At 55.6% G+C, this 17665-nt stretch overlaps 1 protein-coding gene across 1 annotated transcript; it reads right to left on the bottom strand.

The window, feature by feature from the left end:
* Positions 1-202: 202 nt before the first annotated feature.
* On the bottom strand, positions 203-4783 carry TEX261 (testis expressed 261). The gene is made up of 6 exons (XM_073649709.1): positions 4041-4783; positions 3397-3476; positions 3051-3204; positions 2553-2620; positions 1750-1852; positions 203-1406 (listed from the first exon to the last, which is right to left on the bottom strand). Exons 1-6 carry the CDS (start codon positions 4108-4110, stop codon positions 1291-1293), a joined length of 591 nt encoding a protein of 196 aa, XP_073505810.1. The 5' UTR covers positions 4111-4783; the 3' UTR covers positions 203-1290.
* Between the last annotated feature and the right edge of the window lie 12882 nt (positions 4784-17665).

Here is a 17665-nt window from a genome sequence, read left to right on the forward strand (position 1 = left end):
GCTCTTCAGCCTCATTTACATATTAAAACACTGATTTCTCAGTAACAGAAGAGCGGACCGGCCATGTAAAGGCATCGCTGGGCTTGACTTTGAAAGAGCTACATGGGCATATAGTTAGGGGGGTGAAATCCTGCCGACAGATTCCCTTTCATTTCTGTTACTTTTGCCTATCTTCAATGATACGGACACGTTCGGGACAATCTTATGATCAGGTTTTATTAAAAAAAAAGTGCACCCTTTGGTTTTTATAGGCTCATTGCTGGCTGCTGAGTTAACTGAGAATCTATAAGTGAGCTCGCTCAGAAGAAATGTATCTGAAATCATTAGGGCTGATTTATGACCCACAGACCACAACGAAGTTGAGCCGAAGAGGTCATAAATCAGCTCAGAGATTGATAGAATACAGACGAGCTCACTGATAACTTGTAAACTAACTCAAAAGAACCTGCACACTCCAAACGGTGCAAAATATTTAATGGGGGAAAATAAAATTGACACTGTAGATTTCTTCTCCTTTTAATGTAGAGCGCCAAAGGTTTCCTCAGTGTCCGCTATGCATTTATAGCCATCATTAAAGAAGAACTCAGGGCAAAACCAGAACAGACTCTGCATTAGCCTCCGCACTGCAGGACTCGGAGCCGTGGACAGGACTCGGTGCTCTACCCCGCCACGTAACATGCCGATGGTAATCAGGGGCAGAACCCCCTGAAAACTTTATAAAATCACTCACTTCCCAATGCAGAAAAATCCCCGCTGTACAGGAGAAAATCAGAGAAGTTCTCATCCAAAACCATGGGGTGCCATCGCGGTCCCTCCACCGCCCGCCAGTTGCGTCCTTACTCATCTGCCCTGTTTGGCCATGTGGCGGAGCTCAGCAGACGTCACTGGTAAGAAATAGTGATTTTATTTCACAGTATCAGCACCGGGCGAGAGCTGAACATTCACAGTCCTGTCAGGCGCCGTGCTGAAAACACAACGGCTGCGCTTCTCCGATGTCGGCAGAGCCGAGCGGTGACGTAAGACCATGGGCGCTGGGGAGAGGGGCAGCTGTTGGCACTAAATTATTACAAAAATAACCACCCGCCATCGTACCCTTCCCTGTGATTGTTCTGTCGTACAAGTTCATCTACCAAATTCAGTCACGAGCAGCACGGACAGATGGCCGCCGACCGGCCGAGGTTGTCCGTCTGCGCTGCCCTTCTCGACAGACAGCACCCTCCCCCATCATCTGCCCGCTCCGTCCTGCGAGTCAGCATGGCCGACGGCGCAGCCTTCCCGCGACTGCTGCGCTCAGTACATCTTCTGCCGGCTGGGAAGGATGGCCTCCTTGATGAAGGAGAAGATGATGAGGATGCCCGAGCGCTTCCCTCTCTTGCCCTTGGTGAAGTAGTTCGACACGACGTCATCTGTGAGGCACAGAGAAGAGTTAGGAAGATGGCGGCGGGGCTGTGTGGTAAGCGCTCAATGTCTGCGGCTCGGAAACGAGCGAGATAAAAATGTGGAGGCGGTGATATACGTATCATTAGTCGGGTGCATGCGGGATCATTTCTCCCATGGAAACCATGAAGAGAGAATCCATTTCTAGGGTGCATTACTTACCATGAACATGTCCTCGTAATCAGCAGGATACGCCAGGACTTACCTACCCGGCCTCTGAGACCCCCACAGATCCTGACGTAAATAAGCGGGGGTCGGCCCAGAATTGGCGGGAGTCCCAGATATCGAATCATATAAAACGGGAGATCTTACCTCCGTGCGGTATGGTGGATGGCAGCACGTTCTCGCCGGCGGACAGGGATACAAAGAAAGCGAAGGGGACGAGCCAGAGGCAGAAGGTGAAATAAGCCAGAACCTGCGGAAGAATCAAAGGAGCTCAATATGGCAGCACCCCCAGAAAAGAGGATTGTGGGGGCACATTTATGATCCCGCAGCAGCGGATCTGACTGATGAGGATGGCACGGACCACGCAGGATTGTTACCGCCGACCCTGACACTTCTCCCGTCTGGTGGTCACCACCAGTGAGCACTAATGGGTTACACTGGGAGGACAGATTACAGCCCTGATCGGCCGCAGGTCACAGCAATTACTGCAATCAGTGTCCTTGACAGATTAGCAGTAAATCTGCAGCTGAGCCCTGCGTGTCAGGAGCAGAATGAGGGTGACTCCCCAGCGGGCAGCTTCTCCTCTGCACAGGAATATTGGTGGTCCGGCATCAGCAGCCGGTCCTAAACTCGGGATGTGGGAACATTTACTTTTTTGAATCTGCTTTTTACCTTTCGCCGGCACTAGCATGGGCAGCGCAGGCACCAGCACGGGCACATGCCCCAAGGATCTTATCCCAGAACTGGGTGGATCATGGTGCCAGCTCTGGGGTCTGCAGCCGGCGGTGACGTAGATGTCATCCTCCTCAGTTACAGGCGGCGGTGGAGTTTACGAGGTTCACCCACAAACATCCATCAGACTGTGGGGCGATTGTGTGCAGGTATAATAGGCAGCAGCGGCGTTATAGTAGGTGAACATGGCGACACTGTATTTCGGTGCAATTTCTTACCTCCGAGAATGGATAATATTCTTCTGCAAAGTGCTGGAAAGCCAAATAATGATTGAGCACCACCAGAGCTGCAGGAGAGAAGAGAGGGAGATAAGGGCCGAGGAGTGGAGACCGCGGAGGCCACACTCATCCCCGGGAGCCAGAGGTATACAACTCCAGGAGCCTCCATCAGAGGACACCGCGGCTCAGCATGTATCTAATCCCCGGGAGCCTCCCATAAGAGGACACCGCGGCTCTGCATGCATCTAATCCCCGGGAGCCTCCCATTAGAGGACACCGCGGCTCTGCATGCATCTAATCCCCGGGAGCCTCCCATTAGAGGACACCGCGGCTCTGCATGCATCTAATCCTTGGGAGCCTCCCATTAGAGGACACCGCGGCTCTGCATGCATCTAATCCCCGGGAGCCTCCCATAAGAGGACACCGCGGCTCTGCATGCATCTAATCCCCGGGAGCCTCCCATTAGAGGACACCGAATCTCTGGATGAGGACACTCACCGCATGAGAGGATGAAGTTCGGCGACGTCAGCATAATAAATGGGAAGGTTTGCAGAAGCCCGAAGTAGACGACGTTGGTGAAGAGGCCAATGCCGATCATCACGAGGGGGAACTTCTCAAATAGGTAGAGGCCGACGAGCACCGCTGTGGAGAACTGCGAGACAACAGAGACCACGACAGATCATTACATGTGGGTTACATCAGACCCTAGAAGGGCAGCAGGGAGATTTCCGCTCCGACACCTGCAGAATTATGAATGCAGCTCTGAAGTACTGACAGAGGCATAAACCTCCCGGTAGGGCAGACATCACAGGTGAAGGCGGCTGTGGGGGGACGATGAACTCACCCAGATCATGTACTTGATGATCCTGCTGGTGGCCACCGTGTATTCCTCTATCAGCTCCGCCAGGTAGTACAGGCCGGCCGCTGCAACACAAAAGCCAGAAAACTGCTGAGAAATACATGGGAGGACCAGGAAGAAAAAAAGGCATCACGGGCAGTCACTGCTGCTAAGTAAGCACCACGGGGGTGAATACTTCTGCAATCAGGAATCCTGTATGGCAGACACTGGCTTCACTACACCCCAGCAGATGGGGGCCGTCGGCCTCTTTCCGGGTAGTGATTTGGCCACAGTTTCGGCATCCACTTATAGGATATAAGAGCTGGTTTCCAGTGTGGGTGGATCGGTGAAGAGTTGGGGGATGAAACGAGGAACCATCCATGGGATTCCCCATCAGCCACACGAGAAGGACATCATCCCACCCTGATCACCATCATCAGAGGGAAGGAACGAGGCACAAGAAAACCGGAATCACTGCCCAGAAGACTCTGCGCACACAGAGGAGCGGAAACCTCCACATCTGACGGGAAGAAGCAGCCGGGAAATAAACATCCCAGGAGCAGCGGGGCCTGAAGGCTGCACCGACACATTGTACCAAACAGGAGCTGATAGCGGTGTGCACACGGGACACAAGATAACAAGGAGCTCACCTATGGCCAGAGTGACAAAGGCCACCTGTATGAGGAGCGACAGCCAGCTGAGCACGTAGATGAACCACATGGTCCCGGGGGCGATCCTGCACCGCGGGGCCCCAAACCGCTCACTGCTTCCCTCTGCCTCCTGATCACTACTGTCCAGGCAGCCCCCCTGAACTCAGCGCGGCCCCCCCTGATCTCTGCACGGCCCCTTGTCTGTGAGAGGCCCCCCCTGATCTCTGCGGCTGTACAGCCCCTAGTCTGTGAGCGGCCCCCTTGGTCTCTGCGGCTGTACGGCCCCTTGTCTGTGAGCGCCCCCCCCTTGGTCTCTGCGGCTGTACGGCTTCTTGTCTGTGAGCGGACCCCCTGATCTCTGCGCGGCCCCCCTTGGTCTCTGCGGCTGTATGGCCCCTTGTCTGTGAACAGCCCCCCCTGGTCTCTTCTTACCTAGCAATGCAAAACCTGCAACAATGTATCACTGCCCCCCCCCACAGACAGCAACACTGTCTGAGTGCCCCCCACACCCTGTACCACGTGCCCCACACCCAGGCACCGCCTGTCACTGCCCCTCGGCCCTTCAGCCCCTCACCGGCCGCTCCCCATCCAGGCTGCGCTCCCTTCACTTTCCCTCCCGGTGTCTTCCCCTCCAGTAATACCGCCGGGCTCTCCAGACTCTCCCAGGAAGCATAGAGAGGAGCGGTCAGGACACTTCCGGTATACGTGACGCTAAAAACCATAGAGACGTTACGTAGAAGGACGCGACCCAGAGAATCCCGCTCCGCCATCATGGAGAAGGGCAAATCCAGCGGAATAAAGCGCGGGCGCTGCCAGTACTTGGAGGCGGGGCCTGTGAGGTGAGCTGTGATTGGCTTCCCTTTAGCATGCAGGATATGTAAGCGGAGCTGCCATTGGTGGGCTTGTTACCATAGCAGCGATAACGTGCCAACTAGGCAAAGTCCACACGCATCAACCGACCTCGATAATGAGAATTAAAAAAAATCTAAATATTATTCGGATTCCACCATTAAAATTAAATAAATGAAAATATAAACATATTTGGTATCGTAACATGCGTAAAAGAGATGGAAAAAAAATCCGACACAAACCCCAAAATGTTTTCACAAACTTCTGACTTTTTTTTCAATCACTTAAATAAAAAAAACAAAACAAAAACCATGGACTCAGGAATTGGGGTCACCGCAGTGGGGGAGAATCAGTACACGGTGGAGACAGGCACAGGGCCGGCCGCAGCGGGGGAGAATCAGTGGAGACAGGCACAGGGCCGGCCGCAGCGGGGGAGAATCAGTACACGGTGGACACAGGCACAGACTCGGCCGCAGCGGGGGAGAATCAGTACACGGTGGAGACAGGGCCGGCCGCAGCGGGGGAGAATCAGTACACGGTGGAGACCGGCACAGGGCCAGCCGCAGCGGGGGAGAATCAGTACACGGTGGAGACAGGCACAGGGCCGGCCGCAGCAGGGGAGAATCAGTACACGGTGGACACAGGCACAGACTCGGCCGCAGCGGGGGAGAATCAGTACACGGTGGAGACCGGCACAGAGCCGGCCGCAGCGGGGGAGAATCAGTACACAGTGGAGACAGGCACAGGGCCGGCCGCAGCAGGGGAGAATCAGTACACGGTGGACACAGGCACAGGGCCGGCCGCAGCGGGGGAGAATCAGTACACGGTGGAGACAGGCACAGGGCCGGCCGCAGTGGGGGAGAATCAGTACACGGTGGAGACAGGCACAGGGCCGGCCGCAGCGGGGGAGAATCAGTACACGGTGGACACAGGCACAGACTCGGCCGCAGCGGGGGAGAATCAGTACACGGTGGAGACAGGGCCGGCCGCAGCGGGGGAGAATCAGTACACGGTGGAGACCGGCACAGGGCCAGCCGCAGCGGGGGAGAATCAGTACACGGTGGAGACAGGCACAGGGCCGGCCGCAGCAGGGGAGAATCAGTACACGGTGGACACAGGCACAGACTCGGCCGCAGCGGGGGAGAATCAGTACACGGTGGAGACAGGGCCGGCCGCAGCGGGGGAGAATCAGTACACGGTGGAGACCGGCACAGAGCCGGCCGCAGCGGGGGAGAATCAGTACACAGTGGAGACAGGCACAGGGCCGGCCGCAGCAGGGGAGAATCAGTACACGGTGGACACAGGCACAGGGCCGGCCGCAGCGGGGGAGAATCAGTACACGGTGGAGACAGGCACAGGGCCGGCCGCAGTGGGGGAGAATCAGTACACGGTGGAGACAGGCACAGGGCCGGCCGCAGCGGGGGAGAATCAGTACACGGTGGACACAGGCACAGACTCGGCCGCAGCGGGGGAGAATCAGTACACGGTGGAGACAGGGCCGGCCGCAGCGGGGGAGAATCAGTACACGGTGGAGACCGGCACAGGGCCAGCCGCAGCGGGGGAGAATCAGTACACGGTGGAGACAGGCACAGGGCCGGCCGCAGCAGGGGAGAATCAGTACACGGTGGACACAGGCACAGACTCGGCCGCAGCGGGGGAGAATCAGTACACGGTGGAGACAGGGCCGGCCGCAGCGGGGGAGAATCAGTACACGGTGGAGACCGGCACAGAGCCGGCCGCAGCGGGGGAGAATCAGTACACAGTGGAGACAGGCACAGGGCCGGCCGCAGCAGGGGAGAATCAGTACACGGTGGACACAGGCACAGGGCCGGCCGCAGCGGGGGAGAATCAGTACACGGTGGAGACAGGCACAGGGCCGGCCGCAGTGGGGGAGAATCAGTACACGGTGGAGACAGGCACAGGGCCGGCCGCAGCGGGGGAGAATCAGTACACGGTGGACACAGGCACAGACTCGGCCGCAGCGGGGGAGAATCAGTACACGGTGGAGACAGGGCCGGCCGCAGCGGGGGAGAATCAGTACACGGTGGAGACCGGCACAGGGCCAGCCGCAGCGGGGGAGAATCAGTACACAGTGGAGACAGGCACAGGGCCGGCCGCAGCAGGGGAGAATCAGTACACGGTGGACACAGGCACAGGGCCGGCCGCAGCGGGGGAGAATCAGTACACGGTGGAGACAGGCACAGGGCCGGCCGCAGTGGGGGAGAATCAGTACACGGTGGAGACCGGCACAGGGCCGGCCGCAGCGGGGGAGAATCAGTACACGGTGGACACAGGCACAGGGCCGGCCGCAGCGGGGGAGAATCAGTACCCGGTGGAGACAGGCACAGGGCCGGCCGAGGCGGGGGAGAATCAGTACACGGTGGACACAGGCACAGGGCCGGCCGCAGCGGGGGAGAATCAGTACACAGTGGACACAGGCACAGGGCCGGCCGCAGCGGGGGAGAATCAGTGGAGACAGGCACAGGGCCGGCCGCAGCGGGGGAGAGTCAGTACACAGTGGACACAGGCACAGAGCCGGCCGCAGCGGGGGAGAATCAGTACACGGTGGACACAGGCACAGAGCCGGCCGCAGCGGGGGAGAAGCAGTACACGGTGGACACAGGCACAGGGCCGGCCGCAGCGGGGGGAGAATCAGTACACAGTGGAGACAGGGCCGGCCGCAGCGGGGGAGAATCAGTACACGGTGGAGACCGGCACAGGGCCGGCCGCAGCGGGGGAGAATCAGTACACGGTGGAGACAGGCACAGAGCCCGCCGCATCGGGGGAGAATCAGTACACGGTGGACACAGGCACAGGGCCGGCCGCAGCGGGGGAGAATCAGTACACGGTGGACACAGGCACAGGACCGGCCGCAGCGGGGGGAGAATCAGTACACGGTGGAGACAGGGCCGGCCGCAGCGGGGGAGAATCAGTACACGGTGGAGACCGGCACAGGACCGGCCGCAGCGGGGGAGAATCAGTACACGGTGGAGACAGGCACAGGGCCCGCCGCAGCGGGGGAGAATCAGTACACGGTGGACACAGGCACAGGGCCGGCCGCAGCGGGGGAGAATCAGTACACGGTGGAGACAGGCACAGGGCCGGCCGCAGCGGGGGAAAATCAGTACACGGTGGACACAGGCACAGGGCCGGCCGCAGCGGGGGAGAATCAGTACACGGTGGACACAGGCACAGTGCCGGCCGCAGCGGGGGAGAATCAGTACACGGTGGACACAGGCACAGAGCTGGCCGCAGCGGGGGAGAATCAGTACACGGTGGACACAGGCACAGGGCCGGCCACAGTGGGGGAGAATCAGTACACGGTGGACACAGGCACAGGGCCGGCCACAGCGGGGGAGAATCAGTACACGGTGGACACAGGGCCGGCCGCAGCGGGGGAGAATCAGTACACGGTGGACACAGGCACATGGCCGGCCGCAGCAGGGGAGAATCAGTACACGGTGGACACAGGCACAGACTCGGCCGCAGCGGGGGAGAATCAGTACACGGTGGAGACAGGGCCGGCCGCAGCGGGGGAGAATCAGTACACGGTGGAGACCGGCACAGAGCCGGCCGCAGCGGGGGAGAATCAGTACACAGTGGAGACAGGCACAGGGCCGGCCGCAGCAGGGGAAAATCAGTACACGGTGGACACAGGCACAGGGCCGGCCGCAGCGGGGGAGAATCAGTACACGGTGGAGACAGGCACAGGGCCGGCCGCAGTGGGGGAGAATCAGTACACGGTGGAGACAGGCACAGGGCCGGCCGCAGCGGGGGAGAATCAGTACACGGTGGACACAGGCACAGACTCGGCCGCAGCGGGGGAGAATCAGTACACGGTGGAGACAGGGCCGGCCGCAGCGGGGGAGAATCAGTACACGGTGGAGACCGGCACAGGGCCAGCCGCAGCGGGGGAGAATCAGTACACAGTGGAGACAGGCACAGGGCCGGCCGCAGCAGGGGAGAATCAGTACACGGTGGACACAGGCACAGGGCCGGCCGCAGCGGGGGAGAATCAGTACACGGTGGAGACAGGCACAGGGCCGGCCGCAGTGGGGGAGAATCAGTACACGGTGGAGACCGGCACAGGGCCGGCCGCAGCGGGGGAGAATCAGTACACGGTGGACACAGGCACAGGGCCGGCCGCAGCGGGGGAGAATCAGTACCCGGTGGAGACAGGCACAGGGCCGGCCGAGGCGGGGGAGAATCAGTACACGGTGGACACAGGCACAGGGCCGGCCGCAGCGGGGGAGAATCAGTACACAGTGGACACAGGCACAGGGCCGGCCGCAGCGGGGGAGAATCAGTGGAGACAGGCACAGGGCCGGCCGCAGCGGGGGAGAGTCAGTACACAGTGGACACAGGCACAGAGCCGGCCGCAGCGGGGGAGAATCAGTACACGGTGGACACAGGCACAGAGTCGGCCGCAGCGGGGGAGAATCAGTACACGGTGGACACAGGCACAGGGCCGGCCGCAGCGGGGGGAGAATCAGTACACAGTGGAGACAGGGCCGGCCGCAGCGGGGGAGAATCAGTACACGGTGGAGACCGGCACAGGGCCGGCCGCAGCGGGGGAGAATCAGTACACGGTGGAGACAGGCACAGAGCCCGCCGCATCGGGGGAGAATCAGTACACGGTGGACACAGGCACAGGGCCGGCCGCAGCGGGGGAGAATCAGTACACGGTGGACACAGGCACAGGACCGGCCGCAGCGGGGGGAGAATCAGTACACGGTGGAGACAGGGCCGGCCGCAGCGGGGGAGAATCAGTACACGGTGGAGACCGGCACAGGACCGGCCGCAGCGGGGGAGAATCAGTACACGGTGGAGACAGGCACAGGGCCCGCCGCAGCGGGGGAGAATCAGTACACGGTGGACACAGGCACAGGGCCGGCCGCAGCGGGGGAGAATCAGTACACGGTGGAGACAGGCACAGGGCCGGCCGCAGCGGGGGAAAATCAGTACACGGTGGACACAGGCACAGGGCCGGCCGCAGCGGGGGAGAATCAGTACACGGTGGACACAGGCACAGTGCCGGCCGCAGCGGGGGAGAATCAGTACACGGTGGACACAGGCACAGAGCTGGCCGCAGCGGGGGAGAATCAGTACACGGTGGACACAGGCACAGGGCCGGCCACAGTGGGGGAGAATCAGTACACGGTGGACACAGGCACAGGGCCGGCCACAGCGGGGGAGAATCAGTACACGGTGGACACAGGGCCGGCCGCAGCGGGGGAGAATCAGTACACGGTGGACACAGGCACATGGCCGGCCGCAGCGGGGGAGAATCAGTACACGGTGGACACAGGCACAGAGCCGGCCGCAGCGGGGGAGAATCAGTACACGTTGGACACAGGCACAGGGCCGGCCGCAGCGGGGGAGAATCAGTACACGGTGGACACAGGCACAGGGCCGGCCATAGCGGCCGCACCGCTTCATCCCACGGGAGGAAATATGGTAAAATGAAAAGTGTCAAAAAGACAATAAAAAGCCACGATGCAGCGACGGGGAACAGGAGGTGGAAACGGAGGAACGGGAAATTGTCTGTGGTGGGAAGGGGTTAATGTAACATTACAGAAAGCAGAAACGGCGTCCGGGAGGTAATAGCACAGGGATGGTCCTGTCAGACGCGCTGCGCCCCACAATGTCCCTTCCTCCGCTGTGCCACCTCCTTCCCCCCTCTCACAGCACTCAGGAGCAGTGTGCAGTGCCAGCAGACATACGGCAGCCGCTGCCGTCACAGTGGAAGAATCCCATAGTACCGATACTGGGACTATTAGTATATGATGGTAATGGGGGACATTCAGCAGACGGCCGAGGCTGCAGGGTGTAGACCCAAATCCAGGACTGTCCGCTGTATCCAGGACTGTCCGCTGTGTCCGGGACTGACCGCTGTGTCCGGGACTCTTCACTTTATCCGGGACTGTCCGCTTTATCCGGGACTGTCCGCTGTGTCCAGGACTGTCTGCTGTATCCGGGACTGTCCGCTGTGTCCGGGACTGTCCGCTGTATCCAGAACTGTCCGCTTTGTCCGGGACTGTCCGCTTTGTCCGGGACTGTCCGCTGTATCCGGTACTGTCCGCTATATCCGGAACTGTCCGCTGTGTCCGGGACTGTCCTCTGTGTCCGGGACTGTCCGCTGTATCCAGGACTGTCTACTGTATCCAGGACTGTCCATTGTATCCAGGACTGTCCACTGTATCCGGGACAGTTGGGACTAGATAAGAGAAGATGGATTCCCGGAACTGTCCGCTGTGTCCGAGACTGTCCGCTGTGTCCGTAACTGTCCGCTGTGTCCGGGACTGTCCGCTGTATCCAGGACTGTCTGCTGTATCCAGGACTGTTGGGACTAGAGATGAGCTGATGGATTCCTGGGTCTCTGGTCCAGGGTCCAGAGCAGTGTTACCTAGTGGCTGGACGGAGGCCGTGAATCTCTATCCTTCCGGCGTCCCCGGCAGCTTTTTATTACTCTGGGCAGCACGACGTCATCTGTGCAGAAATCTCCAGAGAAGGGGATATATCACCCTCACATTGAACATAACTGAAGGTGAGAAAAAGTAATTATAACAGTGGAAGAGGGAAAGAGAGACAACACCTCCATCTCCATTGAAGTAGCAGCCCCTTACAGTGGCCATGTACTTACATCACGGAGATTTGCTGGAAAAGAAACAACCATTCTGAGATTCGTTTACGCAGAGGAGAACTGCCTTCCCAGGCATAAGCTTCCTGTCATCAAAGCATCTTTCGTAGACACTCAGTCTACGGGATCTTATAAAATTCTGACAGACCTAGAAAAACTGGTGGCAGCGGTGGGATCTGCGTGACCCCCATCTTTTATCCTTGACAAAGAGTTATTTAGGCCCCACATAGAAGGCTCTAGAGAAAAAAAACAAACACCAAAACTGCACAGTTCAGCAGAGTCTTTAGATGCACAAGGGGTGCAGATTTCATGAAATCACATCCACATTTCATGGACAGTTAAACACAACAGAATTTCTGTGCAAAAAAAGCAGCAGAGAAGCAACAGCATTTACGTTACATGTGAACACGGCCTAAATGTCTAAGCAAAGTGGATGTGATTTCATGAAAACTCCGCTCTCGGTGGGTATAAAGATACTCCTGTACTCTGCGGTTTTGGTGCTTTTTCTCGCTATTGGCTTTTTTGTTGAGCCTGAAAAAAACGCAGGTAAAGAAAAAAATGTTAAATTTTTAAACCCCGAATCAAAGCTTTTCTGTAGTATTAAAAAAAAAAGCGTTAAAAACACGGTTTCACATCTGCACCAAAAATGCATCAAATAAGGAGGTAAAACACATAAAAGAAACACAAAAAACACGTAATAATCATAGAACATTGTTATTGCGTTGTGTAGTGAGGAAAAAAAATCAGTAGAAAAAACGCTGCATTTACGCTATAAATGAGCGAGGCCTCAGAGTTATCTGTTTATTACATTTTTTATTACTTTAATAGAGAAAACAAATTGATCACGTCAAAATTTTACTCCATTTACCGATCACCATAAATAACCTGATCACTGTGTTGTGCATGTCTTTACGATTACACCCACTATCTCTGGTGTTTTCGATGTTTATTATTTTCTAATAAAGCGCAGTAAAAATGACATTATTGTAATTGTTTTTCATTATTTTTCAGTAATTTCAGCTGAACCCACCGCACTGTTATCTTTTTTGTCACAAACAGCTCTCTGCTGCCCCCTATCATCCAGACAATTACTTGATTGACCGACGATTAACGGAGGAGGTCGCAGGCCGGTTATTGGGAAACTAACAGTGAGCGTATGGTATATAGACCTCCGATCCCAACGCATGGAATATATATATTAGAATTGTCCACTTAGACAGCATAATTATATCTATATATGAGGATAACCCGAAATGCTTGGAATCCACATGGATAATTCTATGGTTCAATACACATGTATAATAACATCATATAGAGAGGTAAGTGTACATGCGCACCACCTCTAATTATATAAGAATATCACCAAAGACCATAATTAATCAAATCACTTCATCTTTATTGAAACATTTTAAAAACACACACAACTTAAAAAATGGGAAAAACCACCAAATGGCACCATAACCCACATCACCATAGCTGACCCACATTATCCTAAAGGTGATTCACAATTTTATTAAACCCACTTGTTTTGGACCCCAATTCTATGTATGTGAAAGCACACAATAAACCCCTAAAACAGGGGATATCGTAAAGAAGTTTCCAAGGCACACTATACCTGATGTGGGCTAGAGGGTGTCAGATACCCTACGTACGTTTCGGCTTCCTCAGCCTTCTTCCGGGGTACTGCCACACTCAGGGAAAGACTCCATTAAATAGTCCCAACTACCAATCATACCCATTCATGCTCACCTGTCATTCATCCATGAAACATATCCGGCGCGCGTCCGCCCGTCCGCTCAGAGGGTCACGTCAGGGGAGGTGGTCCGATGACGCGGCCCTGCACCACCGCCCCGAGAGAGAGTGGTCCGGAACGCGTCATCGGAGACACCCCCGGATGCGCGCATCGGAGCGGCAGGAGGCACGCGCACGCGGCACCAGTGAATGTCCCGAGCAGGTAACCACCCTTAGCGATACCCGCATGTAACGCCACACAATGTGCATACGTCCCAGAAGTACCAGCACAGACATTGGGGCGTGCATATCTACAGCTCCAACAGGATGTATATGTGCCCTAAGGGGGTCGGTATTACTTTTAAAGAAAAACATTGAAGGGAACATACACGATATGTGGATCACTCACCCGATATCTATATGTGGATCATAACTAATCTCCATATCAGTTCCAGTCAAGAGGTATATACCGTATATTTGACACAAGATAAATTCACTATTGTCACAACTATTCTACTAAGGTAATATAACTATAGATCTCATTCTAACATGGAAACTGATAGCGTACACTCCGCATATACATAGATCTATCTTCTACCATGCCAAAGGCCTACATGTATCCTAACAAATAACTCATTTATCATGATTATGCATTCTATGGCCCATGAATAAATTCCACACAGGTAAAACACAATATCTCAATCAGCACATGATTAGTGTTGAGCGAGCATGCTCGACACTGCTCGGTACTCGCCCGAGCATCTCACTACTCGGGATGTTCGGCGAGCACCGAGCATTTCCGGGTTACTCGGGCGGGAGCTCGGGTCCCCACACTGCATGTTTGGCGCTCTTTACAGAGCCAATGAACATGCAGGGATTGCCAGCCAGTCACTGTAATGCCGCAGCCATGTTGTTTGTGGGCATTACAGTGATTGGCTGGCCGCACAGCGTCACCTCGAGTATTTAAAACCGGGCGCCGCCATCTTGGACACAGACGGCTGGGATCAGACAGTGTAGGGACAGCGCTGTTGAGCTAGGGAGAGATATATACTGTGAAATAGTTAGTGTAGGGTCTGTAAAGGCTGCCAGATCAAACAAACAGTCCTTCTGAGGACTAATATCCATCCCAGGTATATCAGGCAGGCAGGCAGGCTGTATAGGAGACGCAGTGGTTATACCAGCAAACGCTGCATTACAGTCCTATGTGCTGCTCCTGTTGCTGAAATTGCTGGACTTAGCACCAGGTGTCGGGGCCAGGAAAAATCCTCTTTTTTTCATCTAAATCCTCTTTTTTTTTTTCCTCCTTCACACTGTACAAATACCCGTCTTATTAACCTATTGGTGTCCCTCCCCCCCCCAAAAAAAAAGTGTGTCTCTGATTGTTCAGACACAAATATATCTGTTGAAAAGAGTCTGGTGTAGGCCTGAGAAACAGAAGTGTGGTTTTGCAGTTCCACGGGTAAAATCTCCGCAGTATCCAGTTTTGGGCCTTTGGTATCTAAAAAAAACCAGTTTGAGTGTGTCGCTCACTGTTCAGCCGCAAATCTATATTTTTAAAAAAGTCTGGTATACACCAGTAAATTATAACTGTGGTTTTGCTATTCCACGGTAAAAAATCTCTATTATCCTGCTTTTGCCATTTTTTGCAGTAAAAAAACAGTAGTGTCTCCTGAGTGTTGTGACACAAAAATATATCTATTGAAAATAGTCTGGTGTACGTGTGGCACCCCAGGGGTCTGGTTGCCACAGTAATAGAAATATTACGTCTGAGAGCAAGTGGGAGGTTCCCTGGTCAGGAGCCCTTGAGCATGCAACACCTCCTGTCCCAGTCCAGATGGGGGAGGAACCTGCCCTATATAAACTGGATCTGGGGCGGGGTTAGTTCAGTCAGAGCCTGGAGTTTGTTCCAGACACAGGGAAAGAAACAGCTAGGAGCTCTCTAGGAGCAGGAGCTGAAGACCAGGGATTTGAGCTAAACGGAGTTCGTCCTGGCAGAAGACACCAAGATCCGGACACAGGAGTCCGAGGCTGTGGGGACTTATATACACCCAGCAGCAGAAACCCGAGGGCAGGGGATTTCAGGTCTTCTGGCCATAGAAGCCCGGAGGCTCAGTCACGAGGAAGGGACCAGCACCGCCATCGAGGAACGGAGGCTATCAGGAGGCCCCAAGTCACCAACCATACGGGTGAGCACCACACGGTTTACTCACGGACGTGGGCTACTTCCACTCGCTTACAGCAAGGTAGCCAGGAAGAGTGCAGATAGACGAGGAGGCCTACAACTCCACCTGGCCAGGGGAACTCCTGTTTGTTCACAGACTGACCAGGCCCCTTATGCTAGCCAGTACTCCCGGGAGGGTCTGCCTTAATATCATCAATAAAGACCCTGAACTGCACTGCAAAGACTCTGAGTCGTTCCTGCTTTACCCGTGCTCCATCACTCCCATCATCTACATTCCCTGCCCTGAGGCTATACTCTTCCCGTGGGGAGTTATCCCATCCTTTGCTGCGCACACCACACCAGCCTCAGCGGTCTGCCTCGCAGCGGCGGTACACCCTGACCGCAATCCACGGGTGGCGTAGTCAGACACTAACCCATAAAAACCCTATAAAAGACTGCCACTGTTTGACCACCCTGAGCCACAGGACCGAGTCGCTGCCACGGAGACTACAACCCCCAGAGACCCGGCTCCGGGTAACCCACACACGTGCATACGAGGCCCAGGGGGCGCGTCAACTTTGGCGTAGTCGGCAGGATTTCGTGCCCGCAACTACCGGGTACTGCGTGCCTTCAAAAGACTGTCATACTTGCCGTGGTGAAGGTCCCCGCCATCCGGAGCCGTTCCCCGCCATCCGGAGCCGTTTCCCGCCATCTTCAGTCGGTTCCCGCCATCTTCAGCCGTTTTCCCGCCATCCGCAGTCATTTTCCCGCCATCGGACGTCATCTTCGGGACGCTGCGCGGGAAGAAGAGGGGCGTGGACGCCGAAAGCGCGCGAGACCTGAAGCTCCGCCCTATGCACCGACGCTGCGCAAGGTCCTGGAAGGAGAGGGAGCGACGCTGAGGTCATCAGAGCACGACGCAAGGTCCTCCACCCTGACGATCGTGTGCAGAGCCGCGGCCTACGGAGAAGAAGCAACAGAAGGTAGGCCACACTTAACTAGGGGGGAGGAAGATGACGGATAAGGAGGGACCCTCTACCACCAGCGTGACCGCTGCCGCAGTAAAGCCGTTCACCATGCCTTACTTCCCCGGAGCGGCTTGGCTGCCCCAATACTCATGGGAGTCGCATACCCTAAGCAACTTTAAAGAGAGACTGTACAGCCTGTTTAAAGTATACCCCCTGACGGAGGGACAAAAAGTGAGCATATTGGTAGGCTAGCTAACCGGCGCAGCCCAACGTGAAGTAAAGTCCTGGTCAGTCAGGGACTAGGAGACCGTGAAGGAGATCTTAACCCATCTGAGGGACACTTTTGATACCCGCACCTCAGCAGAAATCAAAATGAAATTTTATGGGTGCAAGCAGCGGGCCCAAGACAGTATAAGAGACTATGCTTTGAATTTGCAAGAGGCCCTGTGTCACGGGTGTGTCGCCACGAAGATCGTCACGATTACATAGCCTGACTTCTCGCAGCTGACTTTTTGGTGCTTTGTGTTTTTCGGCAGTGAGGGAGTTAATTCTCTCTCTCTCTGTGCTAGACGAGGTCCAGCCTCGCCCAGCTGCAATCAATGCTGCTGTAGTGAGACTCCTTCAAATGCCTGCTGGTCTGTTAGGGAAGTGTCGGTGAAAGCATTTCATGCAGACTAACAGAGCGGATCGTGGTATTTGGAGTTTCAGAGATAAGTGTATTTGGAGCGTTTTTTCCCTTCCTCGCTTTATCATTTATCTCCTTTCCCGTTGGTGTTCCCTCTGTTGTAGTTGTGTAGTTTTTGTATGCAAGGTGGTTTTGGTTTTTCCCTTGTACTGTCTCGTTCGTCTAAGTACTGTGTGTGGGCATATTATTACTTGTCCCCTTTTGTTGTGATCGGGGTCCTTCTCAGGACTAGATTACTTAGGTGCAGGGATCCTCAGGAGGTAGGGGTTACGCTGGCGGCCTGGACCTCTGTACCTTTAACAGTACCTCCAGGTTGAGGGATTAGTCAGGGCCCCAGCTTAGGGTCAGCTTAGGCCCCCTACCTCCAGTATACAGAGACAGCGTGACATTTTCACCGACCACTTAGTTTTTCTCCAGCTACCATGGATCCAGTAGCCGGTCTAGCTCGGCAGTTGCAGAGTTTGTCCATGGAGCTGGCGGACGTTAGGTCCAAGGTTTTGTATCCTCAGGAGCAAGCCGGACCAGAACCTAAAGTAGCTCTCCCTGACAGGTTCACTGGGGGGCGGGACAAGTTTTTTGTTTTCCGGGAGG

The sequence above is a fragment of the Phyllobates terribilis genome, unplaced genomic scaffold, assembly GCF_046119375.1.
Source record: "Phyllobates terribilis strain yellow unplaced genomic scaffold, ASM4611937v1 Scaffold_1__5_contigs__length_1240528914, whole genome shotgun sequence".
NCBI classification, from domain to species: domain Eukaryota; kingdom Metazoa; phylum Chordata; class Amphibia; order Anura; family Dendrobatidae; genus Phyllobates; species Phyllobates terribilis.